Source organism: Balaenoptera physalus, assembly GCF_965194825.1.
Source record: "Balaenoptera physalus genome assembly, chromosome: 6".
Lineage (NCBI taxonomy): Eukaryota > Metazoa > Chordata > Mammalia > Artiodactyla > Balaenopteridae > Balaenoptera > Balaenoptera physalus.
In genome coordinates this window covers 39892127-39911957 of record NC_138885.1, presented here as the reverse complement: position 1 = coordinate 39911957, position 19831 = coordinate 39892127, and the positions used below count along the sequence as shown (strand labels likewise).

Below are 19831 nucleotides of genomic sequence, written 5' to 3'. Positions count from 1 at the left end.
GGAATGTTAGACTTGCACTTAAATGTCACCTAGAAACACTCAATTCCTTTGCAGACACCCTAAGATGGAAAAATATCCACCAAGAGATAAAACTTGTATTTCCTTTTGTTTTTAGGACACACTCAAATGAGTTGCCTGTCGCATGCTAGATAGTACAATTGACACTAGAAAGAGATTGTAGAATTTCCAAGCTAGAGAGGTTCATGAGTTGTGAAAGATTATCATTCAAGTGTCAAGTATCTGTCAAAAACTACTTGTGGAAGTGTTGGCAAGAATGTGGAGGAAACGGAACCCTCCTACACTGTTGGTGGGAATGTAAATTGGTGCAGCCACTAAGGAGAATAATATGAACGTTCCTCAAAAAATTAAGATTAAAACTACCATATAATCCAGCTATCTCACTTCTGGGTATTTACCAAAGAATTAAAAAAAAACTAATTCAAGGCCATGTATGTACCCCTACATTCATCGTGGCATTATCTACAATAGCCAGGATATAGAAATAACCTAAAGTCCATCAATGGAAGAATGGATAAAGAAGATGTGGTACATATATACAATGGAATACCACTCAGCCATAAAAAAAGATGAAATCTTGCCATTTGTAATAACGTGGATGACCTCGAGCGTATTATGCTGAGTGAAACAAGTCAGACAGAGAAAGACAATTACTGGATGCCTTCACTCATATGTGGAATATAAAAAACAAACAAAAAGAAAAGAAATGAACAAGCCAAACAAAAACAAACACGTAGTTACAGAGAACAGAGTAGTGGTTACCAGAGGGGAAAGGTTGGGGGAAGGGTGAAACGGAAAAAGAGGATCAACTGTATGGTGACAGATGGAAACTAAATTGTTGGTGGCGAGCACACTGTAGTGTATACAGAAGTAGAAATGTAAGGCTGTATACATGAAACTTATATAATGATATAAAGCAATGCTACCTCAATAAAAAAAAAATTTAATAAATAAGCAGTAAAAAAAAAAAAAAAAAACCCAAACAAAACAAAACTACTTGTTGATTGTTATGAAAAGTTTTTAATTTCCAATGATAAAAGCATCAATTTGGGGGGTACGTTCTGAGCTTAACCAAATTGAGAATGCAAAGAGAACCCTGGTCTTCTTTTGTATGCCTAAAACTTACAAAAGCATTAAAGAGGTCAAGGCCCTGAGCCCCGGTTATATGAAGGACCGGTGGCTAGAATGAGGAGTATAATGGTTGGTGACCAAAAATGACTCAGAAGATACTTTGCGCTCTGACTATGAAGATTTACTCTTAACCCAGAATAAAGTGGCATTTTTTTGTATTAACAAACATATTTGAATAATCTTTTGTAAGTCAACATAATAAAAAGTTATGTACGTACTGTTTGCTGTAGTTATGGTGCATCGAGTGATTATTCCCAATTCTACCCTATTTTGAATTATACAGTATACATGTATGCCCCTTTCCATGTGGCTTTGCAGTGTCTCCCACTAAAGGAAGCAGGGTATTGTCCCCAACCCATTGATGTTGGGCTTGGCCATGTGACTTGCTTTGACCAATAGAATGGGTGGAAGTGACAGTGTGCCTTTTCCAAGCCGAGGCTTTAACAGGCGTTGCATGTTCCCTCTGCTTGAACATCTTATCATTCACCATGAGAACACAACGGGCTGGAAGCATATGGACATGTATGAAGTAGACCTGAACCCAACCCAGCCTGCAGCTTGGAGCTCAGAGCTGAATCCTGAAACTGAGTCTTTACAAGTGACTTGCATCAACTCACAGACCCATGAGGGAGAAATAAACGCTAGTTGTTTTAAGTCACTGAATTTTGGAGTGGTTTTTCATGCAGCATTATTATAGCAATAGCTGACTAATAGAGTAGTATTTCTTTCCTCTCTCTACAAGTGTTTTGAAATTGATGTTGCATCTAACAACGCATAGCATCATAGGATCAAGCAAATTCAGTAATTATACGGTTAATCATTTAATTAGAATTATGAAGTGGTACAAAAATGATGCAAAGAACACAAAACACAGAGACCTAATCTGATCTGAGAGTCAGGAAATGTTTCTCTGAGGAAATGACATTGAAGCTGAGACCTAGCTTTTGGCTAAGCAAATTTGGGGAGTATGGGGGGAAGTATGCTGAGTGCAGGTAACAGTCTTTGCAAAGCCCTTGAGGCAAGAAAGAGAAGGTCATTGAGTACAGAGAATTATCTGGAAAGCAGAGAGGAAACAGGAAAGTGCCAAGAGAAGAGAGGTTGGTGAGGTTCAGTTTACCGCAGTTTTATGGGCTGAATTGTGTCTCCCTCAAAATTCATATATATTTTTTTAAATTAATTAATTAATTTTTTTGGTTGAGTTGGGTCTTTGTTGCTGTGCACGGGCTCTCTCTAGTTGCGGGGAGCGGGGGCTACTCTTCCTTGCGGTGCGCAGACTTCTCACTGCGGTGGCATCACTTGTTGCGGAGCACGGGCTCTAGGCCCGCGGGCTTCAGTAGTTGTGGCTCATGGGCTCAGTAGTTGTGGCACGCGGGCTCTAGAGCGCAGGCTCAGTAGTTGTGGTGCACCGGCTTAGTTGCTCTGCGGCATATGGGATCTTCCCGGACCAGGGCTGGAACCCGTTTCCCCTGTCTTGGCAGGTGGACTCTTAACCACTTCGCTACCAGGGAAGCCCAACATTCATATATTGATGTCCTTAACACCCAGTACCTCAGAATGATTCGGAGCTAAGGTGTTAAAGTTGTAATTAAGTCAAAATGAAGTCATTAGGGAGAGTCCCAAAGTCAGTCTGACTGATGTCCTTTAGAAGAGGAGATTAGGACACAGACACATATTTTAATGCTTTATTTTTCTTTTCTAATGTTTTAAACATTTAAAATTTATATATTTTACAGTCTCTCTATTACAGCTCTATTATCTGAAATTCCTTGGGGTTTAATTCTGCTGTGTTTACTCTTTCCTGTGTCTCTCAAGGTGGATTGTTACCTTGTATGTGTTGTAATTTTGAACAGTGAGCTCATTTTTGATAGGCTTTATCTGGAGGCATCAAGTGTGGCCTGTGATGAGGTTTTATTACACCATATTTTTTTCTCAGTCTGCTTCTGCTGGGAATACACTGAATCTCAATATGGAGTGTTCAGGGCCATGTGGTTGACGCGAAGCTCATTTGAGGTACATGTCTGTGATTACAATTTCTCTGGAAAGGCTTATTTTCTACCCTGCACCCTCAGTAGCTTGCTTCCTTGTTGTCTCTTTGTGCTAGTGTGCAGATTATTTCTCCTCTACCATTTCACAGAAGGGGAAGCCCTTAGATGATCCTGGATTTATGTAAGAGGTTCAGTTTCAAATCCCCACCTCCCTGCAGAATTTCCAAGGTCTTGTCTTCTGTGTCCTTCTGAGAATGAAAATGAAAACTCCTAGGTTTCTGGGACATAACCCCACCCTAGTCCACCCCAGCTCCTATACTGCCTAGTTAGTTCATGTGGTTACCACTTGGGCTCTCAGTTCCTTCTTTCTTTTGGCCCCTGGTGATTTCTCTTACTTTCCCACAAACTCAACTCTGGATTGAAGAGGATAAGGAAAACATTACATGGAAAAACTTGACTGGTACTCCTTCCCCTTCCTGAATAATTCATTTCTAAAGCCATTAGGTGAGACAGAGCAAGATTGGAGAATATCAGGGTCCAAGGAGGATGAAGAGAACATCCAGTCAAGGATGGTAGGCAAAAAAGCATGAGGAATCAGCCTGAACAGGGTGAGAAGGTCTCCACACAGGGGAGTCAGGGCCCAAGCAGGGAGAGGAAGGCATCTGTGTGTGGGAGGGGATCATAGCAGGGATGGGAGATTGGTTGCATAAAGTGAGGTTGATTGTGTAAGTAAGTATTTGAAGAATTATAGAAGCTTGTCTTCTCACTATTAGAGAAGGGGTACATATACAGAAAGGGAGAAAACTAGAATGAACATGTGATTGGAGGTATAAGCATGAACTCGTGGTTTTCAATATCTATAGATAAATATAGATAGATTTCAATTTCTATAGATAGAAATAAATATAAATGTAAATATATGGTACACACATATATATAATTCCTGGCTCTATATGGGAAGCAGCAATACTACAAAAACAATGAATATACATAGCACCCAGATCTTGGCTTCCAAATACCATATTCCATTTTTTTTAAGAAAAAAAAAAAGGAAATTTTTAGAGAAATGCCTGATTCTGGGGCTGAGGGAGAGAAAAAGTACAAGAAAAACCTGGAACTTCTACCATAAACCAAAGAAGTGTTAAAAAAAAAAATGATGGGCACATATCAAAAGGGCCTAGAAGTCAGCTTAACTGAACTCCTACTAGCCACATTGGACATAATGTGAGTATTCATATGGATAGTAACATGATAGTAACTCATAGAATTTACAATATTAAGTAAAATAAGGGACCAAGAGACCATACCAGCATAAATCAATGAATGAATGAATGAATGAATGAAGTTAAAGTTTGATGAGGGACAGGATATTTACATGGTTTCAGAGTACCTCCCCACAAAAGGGGGAAAGTAACTTTATGGTGGAAGAGCCTGGAAGACATCACTTTTATCAAGTGGTGACAGTGACAGTCAGCTATTGAAACCATGCATGACCTGGTCTGCTTCTTTGAGAGGAACACAGCATCACTTCTGTGATACTATGACCTGAATCCAATACTGAGGAAACTTCAGGCAAATTTAAACTGAGGGAAATTCTACAAAGTAACTGGACTCATCTTCGAAACATCGAAGTCATGAGAGTCCACCATAGACTGAAGAATATTCCAGACTGAAGGAGACTATAGAGACATGACAAGTAATGCAATGTGTGATTCTGAAGTGGATCCTTTTGTTACAAAAAATATTGTTGCATCAATTGGTGAAACTGGAATGTGGTCTGTGGACCAAAGGGCAGGAGTGTATCAAAACGTATTTCCTGGTTTTGTTAGTTGTGTTGCAGTCAGTAGGAGGATGTTCTTATTTGTAGAAAACACACATTAAATTGTTTGGGGCTAATGGACCATCTGGTCAGCAGTTTATAAGTATTCAGGAAAAACAAGCTATTTGTACTGTATGTCTAGCCTTTTTGCTAGAAAAAAAAAAAAGAATTTTTGATTGTTTCAAAATTTAAAGCGACCAATAGCAAAATAAAAAATATGTGATGTAGCTTAAGTAGTACTAACTATTCTATTCAACAAACTAGAAAAAAATAAAATATCCAGCCAACTAAACTCTAAGAAAATAGGGGAAAGAAATAAAGGATCAAACAACAAAATTAATGAAGTAGAAGACAAAAAGCAAGAGAGAGAATACATAGGGACCCTTCTTCACCATTGGGCAGCTACTAGGACTTTTGTCCTTACTTGCATGAGCAATGGATGCTCCTGCAGAAAGAGAGGGGAAGAGACAGTTCTCAGATTTTGAATTTCAAAACCCTGGGCCTTTGTGTATCAGACATGCCCTAAAGATCTGAAATCATGATATTAACATCACAAACAAAAGATTTGAGAAAAATAGATGAAAATTCAGTGTATTTCACCATATATTAAATGAAGTCTCTATAGGTTAAGGAAGAGAAGAAAAGGAGAAAATGGTCAGAAGGAAAGCACAGAGCTTAAAGACTGGTGGTGTCTCTGAAAAGGGACTTTGGCTCTGATCTTCCTGCACCTGACCTGGGGGAAATGTCCATGGTTAGCAGAATCTGGGAGCAGAGAGCTAGCTGCTCTTGTATCTTGGGGGAACCCAAGATCCTCTAGCCTCACAGGTTCCCTGTGCCCACCACACGGCAGGAGCAGTAGAAGAGAGAGATGGCTGTGAGAGTGTTCAGATAGCCAATCAGAGAGAGCCTCTGTGTTCCTGATATCGCACGGAGTCTCTGAAAGAACCACATAGTTGCTATAGGCCCAGAAGTCTAAGAACATTTAACCTAATAGGTTAGGGTTAGGGTTGGCTTAGACAAATTAGTAAGGTCCAGATAGGATGGTGACATCTCAGAGACGTGCACGGATCAACCCTGGAGGACCAGAATTGGTAACACATCTCTTAGTGAATGTCAGCGTGAATAGGTGATGGCTCCCATCCCAGCATCCTGTTTATTTGTAAACTATTCTGAACATAGTCCCCAAGTTATTAGATAGGTGGATGGATGAATGACTGGCTGGATGGCTGGATGGCTGGCTGGCTGGCTGGATGGATGGATAATAAAAGGGCAATTCCTAAATTATATCAGTCTAAAAGCTGCTGTGTTATAGAATTTCATACCTCTAAGAATGCCACTAAGAGAATAGCCAAATTGCCCTCATTTACTCATGCCCATCCTGGCACTGCTTTCCAAGATGAGCAGCAACTAAGACTGGGAGAAGAATAGGTTCTAATATCATTTTCATCTGCAGCTGAAATAGCCCCAGAGACAGTAGATAAAGCAAGTGTCTTTGCAAAACAGTACATTAGGAAGAAATACCATTGGAAGTTTCAGACACTAAAAAGTATTTTTAAAAAAAGACACTTCTTCCGTGTTTGCTTGTTTACTAAAGACAAATAAAAGGCATTTGAATTATTTTCTGCCCGTTTGGAATCTTCTCTTTTTATCTTGGCCTTACCAGGTTTTTATTTGTATACTTAGGGAGATCTTTATGGAAGGAAAATTGTAATTCTAAAGCAGTCTGCAAACAAACACTCACACAGCATAACCAAACCACAATTTTATGCAGATTTTTTTCTCTATCTTAGATTCTGAGTTCTTAAAGGAAAATGTGGATGCAGTGGTGTGTCACAACTGCTATTAGAGAAGTCCAAGGGAAAAGAGTACAACATGATGATCAGCCTTGGCAGTCTCCACATACAGCGTGATTATATTGTAATACTGTTTGATGAAATGATATGTTTGATCAGTTTCAAGAGATGAATATCACCTCACTTCAAACAATATGATACAGTCTCATTGTGTGGAATTATGGCCACTGTCAATCAGCATATGGCATAACCCTTAAAGTGCCATCTTTGGGGAATGTCATAAAAATGATTGCAACACTTGCATTAATTAGTAAGTTTTTGCACTAAAACCAAGCAAAACCTGTTAAGGCAATTTATCTGCTATATCTCTGTTCATTTTTGTTATCACAGAAACGTGTATATAACCCACCCACGCAAACACTCAGCCGATTAGCTCAATGTACTAGAACAGCCGTGATAAAAAAAAATCCTAGTGTGAGTATGAGCTCCCCTCCCCCATATAAACCAGTAAGCTATATATTCTCTATTTTTTTTTATGGTCCCCAACATACCCTTACCTTGAGCCAGCTATCCTATCAAAGTGAATGGTGGGTGCAAAGTAAAGGCAAACATGAAATTATCACGAGGTCTATGGTCTTGACAAGACAAACTCAAAATTTAAGCTCGACAAATGACAAATAAATGGCAGGTGTACATGTTTAGATAGAATAAATACAGATTAAGAGTCCTTTGAATGTCATTAATTTCATTTTGTCAATGTTAATTGTTAGATACATTTTGAGGGAAGAAGAATTACAGTCTTTTTTTTACCTTAGGTATGGAATATTTTCCCTCTTGGTGTTTCTCTGTTATCCATTAATTTGCCATTTTCACCCAGTTATACTATTATTTCAATTTTCCCCAATAATACATAATTTGAGAAGTTACTGGTTTGACACGGTACATACTGATTTGACCTGAGACTTAACACACTTTCCCAAGGTGGTTAACACCCCCCAGATTCAACTGTTTGTTGACAGTGTATGTATCACTCTAGTGTTGTGAGCCTTTTCCTGAGAAATTCCTCTCCCACCGTGTCTCCTGGCCTTCCCCTTTCCAGTTTTCCCCAGTGTCCTCTATTCCTGTTATCAACTGAGGAAACACCTGCTGTGGTAGGCAGCCTCCTAAGGTGGCCCCCAATGATCCCTGACTCCTAGTATTCACTAACTTGTGCAATCACCTCTCCTTGAACCTAGTGACTTGCTTTTAATGAATAGAATGTGGACAAAGTTACTGGATGTCTCTTTCATGATTAGGTTATAAAAGACCATGACTTCTGTCTTGCTAGCAGGGTCTCTCTCTGGCTGGCTTTGAGGAACCAAGTTTCCATGTTGCAGAGCCCCATGTGGCCAGGAAACGAGAGCAGCCTCTGGCCAACGGCCAGCAAGGCACTGAGATTCTCATTCCAATAGACTAGGAAGAACTGAATCACAACTACTAATGTGAGCTTGGAAGCAGATCCTGCCTCAGCTAATGTGACTGTGGTACCAGCTGACTTCTAGATAATAGCCTCCTGAGAGGCCCTGAAGCAGGGGACCCTGCTAGGCTGTGCCTAGGTTCTAAACCCACAGAAACTGTGAGATAGTAAATGTGTGTGGTTTTAAGTCACTAAATTTTGGGTTTGTTTGTTGTATAGCAATAGACAACACAACTACCGTGTCTTAGTGAACATACTCGGTAGCTCACTGCAGCTAAGTTTTGTGGTGAGTAGTAAAATAGTGCAGTGGGGCTACAACTCTTCACACTGATGCCTTCAAAACATAGACTTCATACTCATTGGCAAGCTATGCAGAAGAGCTGACCCAGTCCGCAAAGAAACACGTGAAGTCTCTAAGACCTTCCTGCAAATACCTTACCATTATTCATGGGCAAGAAATATTGACTAGTGTTTACTCTTTGGGATAGCGTTGTAAGCTTTGAAGTATAAAGGTGCTATTTCTTTGTCCAAGGCAAGGTTTGGCACATACACTTACTGGGACTAGAGAAATATAAAATGGTTTTTATTCATGTCGTGAGTGCTGTATTCTTAGACACATCTCTCTGGTTTCACAGATTTTTTTCACACCACCACATCATGTCAGCAGCTTCTTGAGTTCTAGACTTCGTGGTAGAATTGCTAACAATCCCGTTAGAGACTTCAAAAAACTTAGAGGTAGGTGGTCTTATTACCAGTAGCTGACATGATCTGAAGACTTGTTCCTGCAACAGGGTTATATAATTTGTGAATTATGTTATCATTTACTCAATTATCCACATTAATAGAGGGGAACCATGATGAAACTATTTAGTCAATAATCAAACACATTTTATTTTGAGATTTCATCGATTTATACGTACATATTAGATCTCTCCTAGGTATGTTCAACCTAATATTAAGATCTTCTTGTTTCTTTGATTCATACCTAGTGCTGGTACAAAGAGAAGACAACCCAGCTGAGTAGGAGAGGGGAGTTAATTTGGTACTGAACATGTTTCATGGGTGGGACATGTGTGATTTATCAAGAATTGATTTATTTAAAAGGTCCCTAAGTAGTCTAGGATTTAAAACAACAATGGAAAAACAATAACAACAACCACCAATGAGGCTTCTTTCCTTATTACGTTAACAAGGATTTCTAAATGAGTTACATCCAGGCAAGGCGATAGAGAAAATGGCTTATACACAGTTGGTGGGAGTATAAATTGGCATGACCTTTTTTTCTAGAATAATTTAACAACATGCTTTAACATTTTAAGTCCATTTCACGTCTAGGAATTTATGCCAAGGAAATCTGAACTTGCAAAGATGTTAAAAGATGTTTATTGAAGCACTGTTTATAAGAATAAAAATTGACTGCAACCTAAATATCTGTCAATAGAATTAAATACACGATGAAATATACAAAATAGAGGCTACCATAGCCAGTTCAAGGGGAACACTTGTGTCATGGAAAGGCATCAGAAATATACTGTTAAATTTTTAAAGCTAGTCAGTGAACAAAAGGGTATATATACTATGGTTCCAATTTTTTTTTTTTTGAAGTCAACCTTGTACATGCGTGGATTAACACCTGAGAGATATATACGTACACCAAATCATAACAACTGGTTTTCTCTAATAGAGGAATTATGGTGAGATATTTGAATATTTTCCAGTGAGCATGTATTATTTATCAGTCAGAAAAGATAGCTATTTTCACTTTGAAAAAATTCTAGACATTAATTTTTGCTTTTTCTGTTTTGGGCACTGAAAAAAAAATCAACCCATAATCATCTGTTTCTTCTTTCCTCCAGGTGCTCATCTAGTTTTCATTCATTAGCTCAGCTAACATTTATTAAGCACCTATCATGTGTCCTGTGATAGTCACTGAATTAACAATAATAAACAAGAGTCTCTGACTCTAATGAAAAAGACACGTGAAATTTCACATGAAATAAAGTGTGTAAATGCTCCGTTAGAGCAGATGTAAGATAAGGTGGGGTGGAGGAGGGAGCGATCAATTTAAAATTATGGAACAATTCATGAATTTGTGCATCATCTCTGCGGGTATTTCTTCCACTGCAAAAGTATAAATGTCTTGAGACTGATTCTATAACATACACTTTTAAAATAATCTCTTTAGTGTCCAGAATCTTGATGATGGTGTGCCCAGTGTTCAAAGAATACCTTTATGTTCAAGTTATTCATTTGCTAGAGTAGTGGGTTTTGAATTTTTTTGGAATTTAAGACTAGAGTTCCAATACAAGAATATGCAGTGGCACATTGGAATGGATTTAAAAATTTAAAGCACTCCACAAGTAAGCAATAACTTCAAGCATAGCAAGGTCTTAGGGTGTCTTTGAAAGTATCCAGAACATCAAGATAAGCTAGTTAGTTCACATAGTGCCCCTGAGCACGGAGCCAGTGTTCGAGCAGAATGTTTATATCCTAACAACACCTCAGAGATGAACTGTATTTGTTTGAACACATATGTAATCCACACAGAATATATATGTAAATACACTCACATAAGCATATTTGGGAATCAGAGATTTAGTAACCATGCCCTCCTTTCATTACTGATTTGAAGTTTTTTATTGATCACAAAGGGCTAATTGTTCGGTAGAGCGCCTACCTGAGTGAACCTTCCATCAGGACCGACACGAATAGGAGCTCGTTAAACAGCTTAAAACAGACCAAAATCTGACTGCACACCTGGGAAAGGTGGGCTTCTGGCTCAGCTGTTTCAGTGGAGACTCTGTAAGAATGCAGAACCCTCAAAAACGTATTGTCTGCTTGCTTTCAGTAGAGCTTGTCAGTTCAGTTGAGATCTTTGTTCATATTTTTTTAAGGGACTTCAGGTAGCTGGGGGGAAAACTCATTGGGGTGGTTCATTCAAGGAGGACTTGCCCCAAAGATTTTTATACTTTACCCACAGAGATTGACTTAATCTGCCACTTTCCTTTCTTTATTTTCCTGTCATTAATCAGATGACACACAGATAGAAGAACAGACGATGAAGAGAAGTAAAAGAAGACATGAGTGAAGAAGTGAAGAAAAAAAGTGAATATGGTAGAAGGATCAGTTTCTCCACCTATCACTATGAGAATTTTAGGATATTCATGGTCAATAGTGACCACACTTGAAAAAGAGTTCTTTGGGATGAATCCCACCGTGTGCGACTTAGGTGTTAAAAACAAAACAACAGGCCCCAGATGAGATCACTTATGCTAAGCCCCACATCACCAAACTGAGACTTAATTACAGTTTTGGCTCTCCCAGAAATGGAATCTTAAACCAGTCAATCAGGAATCTCCAGATTAGCTAATAATAACTAATAATCTAATAATAAATAATAAATAAATAAATAATAAATAAATAAATAAATAATAATAATAATCTAATAAACTAATAATAATTATTAGTTACATAATCTGCCTGGTAGATCCCTGCCATCCCCTAAAGGAAAGTAACCTTGCAATAACCAACACACTTTCTGGCCTAGTATAACTTCTTTATTCCTACTCCCTTTTGTCTACAAAAGTCTTTCATTTTGTACAGCTCCTCAGAGGTCCTTTCTATCTGCTAAATTGAATGCTACTTAATTCGAATCAGTTTTTGCTCAAGTAGAACCTTAAAAATTTTAAGATGCCTCACTTTATTTTTTAACATAAGCTATAATTACATTCTGAAGTCTGAGAGACATTGCTCAGTTGATAAGTGTGTAGGCTTGAAATTGGGAGCTATAGGGCCTGGTCCAAGCCTTCTCTAAATGACTGTGCAGTGGAGAGCACACTGTCTATCCTCCAAGTGTGCTTCAGTATCCCTATTTATTAAAAACCAAAAGGAAAACAATGCTTAACCTACCCATCTCACATGCCTGATGTGAAAATGTGAGAGACATCAAGTACATGAATATGTTTTGAAAGATTCCAAGCAAATTGCAAAGTTCAGACATTAAAATCAAATAAAGGTTTTTTTAGGGTGGTGTTGACCAAGCAAAATATTTCCGTTAAAATATTAACTGATGAGTTCAGTTAGTAAAAGTGTGTGACTTGCCAAAAAATGGATTGGTATTAATTATAAAAATTACATTAGAATTAATGCATTCATTAATGACCTACTAATCAATATCAATTGAAGGTTTATTATTTTAAGGAGGATGGCCAATTAGCAGTTTGACACCATGAAAAAGAGATAACCAACTGACTGATGGGTCCCCATCAAGTTTAATTTTAATTTGTTTTGAAAGTATCTTCTTGAGGAATGAGTTTAAATGCACACCACTCTTTCTCCTTTCAGCAACTGAATATATAAGTTGTTTAAAAAGCATATCTGAACGACCAAGAATGAAGTCTGGCATATGTAAGAAGAAATGAGCACATCCTCTAAACGGGCTCGATGGTATGATCTAAGTTCTATTATATAGAACTTATATGGTCTAAATCTATAACTGGATTGCTCTTTAAATTAAGTGAATTTGTATGTCCGCTTTCCCTTAATGGAATCGGTTTTGATATACTCTTTGTTCATGCTGTTACGGCTTCAGTCTAAGGGTTCTTTGTACTGACTTTTTAAAGTTACATCACAAAGAGGTTTTAAGATTTCCCAACAGGCTTTTATTTAACCAAAGCTTTTGATCTCAAACCTGCTGGAGACTAGTGAAATCCTTACCAATTCTCCAGGAACTTCTCACTATTGGAATTTGAAAAGACCCACCTGAAGGACTGAACTCCCAGTATGGTTTCAGCCACCCTTCAGATCACGCTATTCAGGCAGCTGGCGAGGGGGTCTAGTGCACCCTTTGTGATCGGCTAAGCAGCCTAAGGTGTCCTTTGCATAAGTTGTACTCCCGAGGAAATAAAAACCAGGAGGACACAGACCTATATACCTTATTTCCTGCTATCTTCAGTTAAAGGCGGATTGCAGGGGGTCTGCTTAACATCCTTTGCTACCTAAATACCTTTTGGACATGGGAACTCAATAAAAGAACTTTCATTGCATCCATTACCCTACTGTGGTGCATAACAAATTAGATTTAAAAGGCTACTTTTTTCCCCCTTACAGCTATTTCCAACGTTTTCTTTAAAATTTCAATTTAGTGTCTAGTGCCAGAATATTCTATAATATACTTTAAAACTCTATAATACCAATTATGCCAACTGAACACTATTTCCAAAGAATTAGGCTTCTATTCTTATAGAAAAATTGTAGTTTAGAATTAAGATAAGGTAAAAAATAAAATAAAATAAAATGAAGATAAGTTAGAAAATTATGTTTAAAACAGGTTAAATATAAAACTATATAATGCAAATATTGTTCTTGGATAACTCTTTTTTAAATATAAATGCATTAATTTTTTATTTGGCTCCAAATTCCCACTCTTTGAAAAAATTTTCATTTGAGGTTGAAAAATATCAATGCCACAGATTAACCTATTTTTAGAAAGGGTGAAATAAAATTCTCAATGATAATATTTAAATATTTTTATGTATTTTATCTTAAAACTCCATTGTGCAAAGGTTTTAGGGCATGTAAACAACACAGAACACAGAAGGCAAATACAACTTTGTAAAGAACACAATATTTGCAGCTGTGTGTGAGAACAGATTTGCCTATAGACCACTTGTCCTGTGTAAATATTTATCTTTACCCTTCTATTAATGTGGTGTCAAGCCTCTTTATTATTCAAAAAAAAATTTTGGACTCTGTCTTGATAGAGATGGATATTACTGTCATTGCATCAGATGTTATGATCCCTGACAAAGCCTCAAATTAGCTATATGCCAAAGAACTAGAAAGAAATGTATAAGTATTTCCAGAAGCTGTAAAATATTTGCCATTCAGTGCTCACTGCTTGAGGGCATACTCTCTCACACCACACATGTACCATCTATTACCAGACATTAGAGGCACTTGCTATCAGTATGTTTTTTGTCCTCTTTGTGCTCTGGTGTAACTACAGAAAAGTAGTCTGGAACCATCTCAGTTCTGAATATGTGGTAGAGTGGTCAGGCTATGTTCAGTCTGGGTTTCAGAAACACTGTTACCACACCTGTAGAATATGACATAATTGTTCCATTTCTCGACTTATTAATTTTCATAAGCATTTGTTACACATCTGATTGGTAGATATTTATGAGTAGCTGCCTGATGGACTCTTATGTTCTGCAGTTAATAATAACTGATTATAGGAAGACAAGATGCTATGAATTCTTTCTCTGGACAGAGAGAGGCTCAAAGACTTGCAGAACTGTGAGAATCATGGGAATTCTGGAAAAAAACGATTTTTATGGATAATACAAGTGTTACTTATGTTGTGTTACAGTAATCCCCTGCTTCTTTGTAAAAAAAAAAAAAAAACTATGCATTTTTATTGCATAGATAAAAGATTTAATAAAATATTTCTCATGATCCCAGATTTATTCTCATTCACTTTTATTCACAGTGTGAGTAGTTAGAATTTGGGGGATGATTATTCTGCAATATCTATCATTTAAAAGATGTGTATCACCTTTGATTAGAAAACTGTACTTCCAAAATACAGCCTTTAGAAATATTCACAACATTGTACTTAGAAGTCCACTAGTGTGTGATGTATGAGAATAAAAATTGTCATCACTCTAAATGTCCACCAACATGAGGTTGCTAAGAAGATATCACACACCCACGGTAGCAGCACTGTCGTGGTTGCGTGCCTACCAGGGCCAAGCAGTAGCTCCTCATCCTGCGTGACAACCATTTCAGGGAGGTATTGTTCATATCACACCTTACAAGTTTAGAAAGTGGATTAAAGAGAAAATAAGCGACTTGTCAAAGTCAGAGCATTACTAATAGTGAAGCTAGGATTCAAACTCAACCAAGACATTTGGCTGCAAAGCCATGAACTTAACCCACTAATATTTGTATATTTTATATAATACTCATATAACCCACTAATATGTGTGTATTCAAAGAATGAGATAGTTTTAGAGATCATGAAATGAAAAAAAGTCTAAGAAATATTAGATAGAGTTTGGTAAAAATTATGTCTGTATACATTAGAATATGGAGAGAAAAGTTTGAAGGACTATTCACCAGCCTGTTTATATTAAAATGTCTGTGGTTATTAGACTTTTATTTTCTACTTTATATATTTCTTTAATATTTAGGTATCTTATAAATTTGTGTAATAAAAACAATACAGTTCTTTAAAATATCAACATATAAGCAGGAGAATCAATAAAATTAATAAATTATTGTATCAACATATGCAGCATTATTTCAAGATCTCAAGTGCTGGCATTCAATTTGGCATTTTTTAAACAAAGCATAAATAAATTATATCACATAGAATTTTTCTACTACGGACATTAATTATTGCAGTCTGTTTTGGGGGAGGATGGTGTTCTACGGTAAAGAAAGCTACACCACCGAGACTTTTTTCCTTGTGTAAGCAAGTTCTGCAAGTGACTTGTCTTATAACTATTGAATAAAAGTCCTGTTTTACCGATAGAGTTATACATATTTTTATTCCGCATTCTTTATATTAGAACACAATTATTTATTCTTTTAAAGGAGGACTGTCACAATGTTTCTAATACATAAAAACGCTTCCTACTTTTGCATTTGTAAACTGCTTCCATGCGTGGACATTGCATCCAGGTTCCTAAGATCAGGAAAAAAGATCTGTGCATTTTATTCTGAAGTTACAAATGATACTTGATACACCACTGTGCTAAAGGCAGGATTGGGCTGGCTCTAGCTTTACGTCTTGCATTTCAGCATTGAAAAAAAAATCAGTCATGGGTAATGCTTTCAAAAATGTTAATCCCAATTTTTGCTTATGGATATCACATGATTTTAAAAGGTAATAAAGAGTATTCTCAGTAGTCAAGGGTGAGTCAAGGAAAATGGCATCTATGGGAATAAGTCAGCCAGACAAAAACTTGACCCAACACCAAGCTCATTGTCAGAATCACAGCTGCCGCATCAACCAATGAGACCTGAAATGGAGGCAGCCAGGAAGTCAGGTGCCGAGGCTGGAAAGCCTGTTCCAGACCCATTGGCAGTTGGCCCTTCAGCTGCTGTACAGCCCCAGGAAGGGCCCAGGGGGCTGGATCTGGTTTTCGACCACAGGAGGAAAGTGAAGTGAAGTACAACCAATATTGTCAACAGCGAGACTGTCAAGTTAGTGCTGATAATATATTCATGGGGAGATGTATTGTTTTGCTCTTCGGGCTCAGTGGGGAAGGAGAGCCAAGGGAGAATGTACATAGCAACTCTGAAAGCATAATCTACCTCCTGCTCATAGAAACTGGTGATGGTGGCTCAGGCTTCCTTTTACCTCTCGATTCCTTCTAGTAGCGTGTCTTATTTACTAAGTAGGATCTTGAAAAATATGGACAGAAGTGAATACCAGGTTTAAAAAGGAGGTGTGGTTAAAGGAACATGATACTCAGATTTTAAAAAGAAAATGGATTTTTGAGTTTGGCATTATTAACAGAGAGCTGTCATGTTCTTTTCCTTCAATAGAGAAAAGAAGTGACCCAAAACAGAAAATAAATGACCCGTGCTATGATTAGCAACTCACTGTGTTTGTTTAGTGTCAAGAATGCTGCTAGGATTTAATAAAAATTTACAATCATAGATCACCTCCCAAAACAAAAGCAAATAAACAAAGCACACATCTTTAAGGTAAGTCATCTTCTAACACCTTTGAAGCTAAGGATTGTCCTGCTTGCGCAGAGCAGGCATTTCGTAAACGTTGAAAACTGAATATAACTCGCTGAACCTTGAGCTTGTCTTTGCAGTCTGTGCCCCTCCCGGATAGACACCCAGTTGTATGGCTTCCAGATTCATATTATTACATTCTCACTTCGGTGCTGAGACTTTATATAAAGACTTTATGAAAAGCTTTCTTAATGACAAACACATTCGTTTCGTCCACTGTAGTGAAGAGCACCCGGTGTGGGACCCTGAACATAGTATGTTCTCAATAAACGCTTGTTAAATTTAATAGAAGTCACTAGGAATTGTGAGACATTATGGGAAGTTTGAAAGGCATTATATGTTCTTAAATTTAATGGGTGCTCCACAAACACAAATGAAATAGAAATATACTCACATATACATAACTTAAAAACCCATCATAAACACATGCAAAAACAAGAGGCATTTGTAGTGAGTGGCCAGAGGTTAACTTTTCAACATGGTTCCGATGGAGGAGATGGATAGAACTGATAACAGCTAACATGCATTAAACACTTATTATTGGCCAAGCAAAATGTTAACTGCTTTAGATGTATTGATTATCTTATTTAATTTTCACTGCAACCTTAATGGAGGTGATATTATTTTCATTTTACAGGTATGACAACTGGGGCTTAAATTGTCAAAATAGTTGCCCCAGATTAGTAGGTGGGGGGGGGGGGGGAGGGGCAAGCCAAGCTCTGCAGCCAGAAAATCTGGCTCATTGGCCCCATATAAAGACATATGCTGTGACCTGAATGTTTGCTTTATGCTCTCCCCCCATCCCCCATCCCCTCCCCACCCCCTCGCCAAAGCATATGTTGAAATCCTAATGCCCCAAGTAATGGTGTAAGGAGGGAGGGCCTGCGATTATAAAAGTTGAGCACTCATGAATGGAATTAGTGTCCACATAAGAGAAACCCCAGAGAGCTCCCCTTCCACAGGTGACGACTCAGCTGGAACCGGGAAACAAGCCTTCACCAGAACCTGCCCATGATGGCACCCTGATCTTGGACATCCAGCCTCCGGAACGGTGAGAAATAAATTTCTATTATTTATGTTACCCCGTCTATGGTATTATGTTATAGCCTTCCAAACAGACTAAGACAACACATGACAACATGGAAGAATGGTAATCTTACAGTCATAAGTCTCAGAGTTTTGGAGAATTGTTCAAGGATAACCACAACTGCACATTTAGGACTCAGATGACAACCGAAATATCATGAGTGTACCTCTAGAGATCCAGTTATCTTTTTGTTTCTTTAATAGCCAGTGTTTTTATTGTGGAGTGTTGCCATCCTCATGACATTCTCTGGCCCTGATTGTACTTCTCTTGCTGCTTCTCACACACACAGTCTCACCCCAGCCTCATTTCTTCCTCAGACTTCTGACCAATCACAGCTTCCTTTGCTGTGTGGTCTCAGCTCACCGCCTTCTTCCTGAATGGAGGCCTGAATGGAGGCCTCTGAACCTCTCTCCTCACTGGCCTTCCCTGATGCCTCACATTCACACGCCTCTGAGACTGGCTTGCAGATCAGCTGGCATGTGGTCATGCCCGTGGTGAGGAGCTCTGTCTCCAAGCCACCTCAGAGACCCTGGCCCTGACAGGAGACAGGAACCTTAAGGTACAGGGCTGATCTCATTTGATTGCCGTGGCCTGGTGTGATGGTTAATTGTATATGTCAGCTTGGCTAGGCTGGGGAACCAAGAGTTGGTCAAACATCAGGTTAGATGTTCCTGTGAAGATATTTTTTAGATGTGATGAATATTTAAATTAGTAGACTTTGAGTAAAGCAGATTACTCTCCATAATGTGGTTGGTCCTCATCCAATCAGCTGAAAGCCTTAAGAGAAAATACTGAGGTCCCCCTAGAAAGAAGGAATTTTACCTCCAGACTGCCTTCCGACTCAAGATGCAGCATTAAATCTTCCTGGGTCTCCAGCCTGACACCTGCCCTGCAGATTTCAGACTTACCAGCCCCAACAATTAGTTGCTTTCCAAGTAACCATCGACAAGTGACTTGATTTCCTTAAAGCTCAGGGTCTGACTTGGCAGGATACTGTGATAATTAGATGTAATGAATTATATTGTGATAATTAAATATTGTGAAATTCATTGATAATTAAGTGATCATTTTATGTACATAAATTTCCTGACATCTAGTAGATGCTGAATAAAAATAAGTTTCTCATCCCTTTCTCTAGCTAAAATTATACTAAGCCATTCTACTTGTTTTTTATTTCACTGGAAATGCTAACTTTAGATATAAGGGAGTTTTTCTTATGATTGACTGATATTTCATGTGCCAACTCAAAGCCATCTCATGTTTATTTATTAAGGTATTCTTAGTCTTGCCACTCATTTCTCAGATTGACTAGTTAGTTTCAATTCTAATTGTCTCTCATTATATTGAACACAATGCATTTTCTTACCAGAGGTCACTATCTTTATGAGCCTTCAATCCTGCTCTGTTAGGGTTCTCCAGAGAAACTGAACCAAGAGAATGTGTATATATACATAAAGAGAGAGATTTACTTTAATTGTGTTTATGATTTCTATTTACCCTGTTTCATTTTGTCATTTTTTTCCTATTCTTATTTAGATTAATTGCTTTTTCTTTTTTGTTGTTGCTGTTATTAAATGGGAGTTATATATTCTACTTCTTCAGTGGTGCTCACAAGTTTTTAACAAGCACACTTGACCTATTTGTTTCAATTTCCAAACACTACACTCTTCTACCATCAATATATTATTTTACTTCCCCTTTGTTTTTATCCCCTAAACTATGTCACTGTATTTTACCTCAATATTTACTTAGAATTACACACATATTTACCAGTTTCTTTGAGCACCA

General features: G+C 37.9%; 1 protein-coding gene across 1 annotated transcript in view; it reads left to right on the top strand.

The window, feature by feature from the left end:
• Positions 1 to 19831, top strand: part of GTDC1 (glycosyltransferase like domain containing 1) — a 392967-nt gene that overhangs the window by 363280 nt on the left and 9856 nt on the right. Inside the window, exon 16 of the mRNA XM_082465032.1 lies at positions 17919 to 18007. Within this exon, the coding sequence (XP_082321158.1) occupies positions 17919 to 18007 (89 nt within the window). The remainder of the gene's footprint in view (positions 1 to 17918; positions 18008 to 19831) is intronic.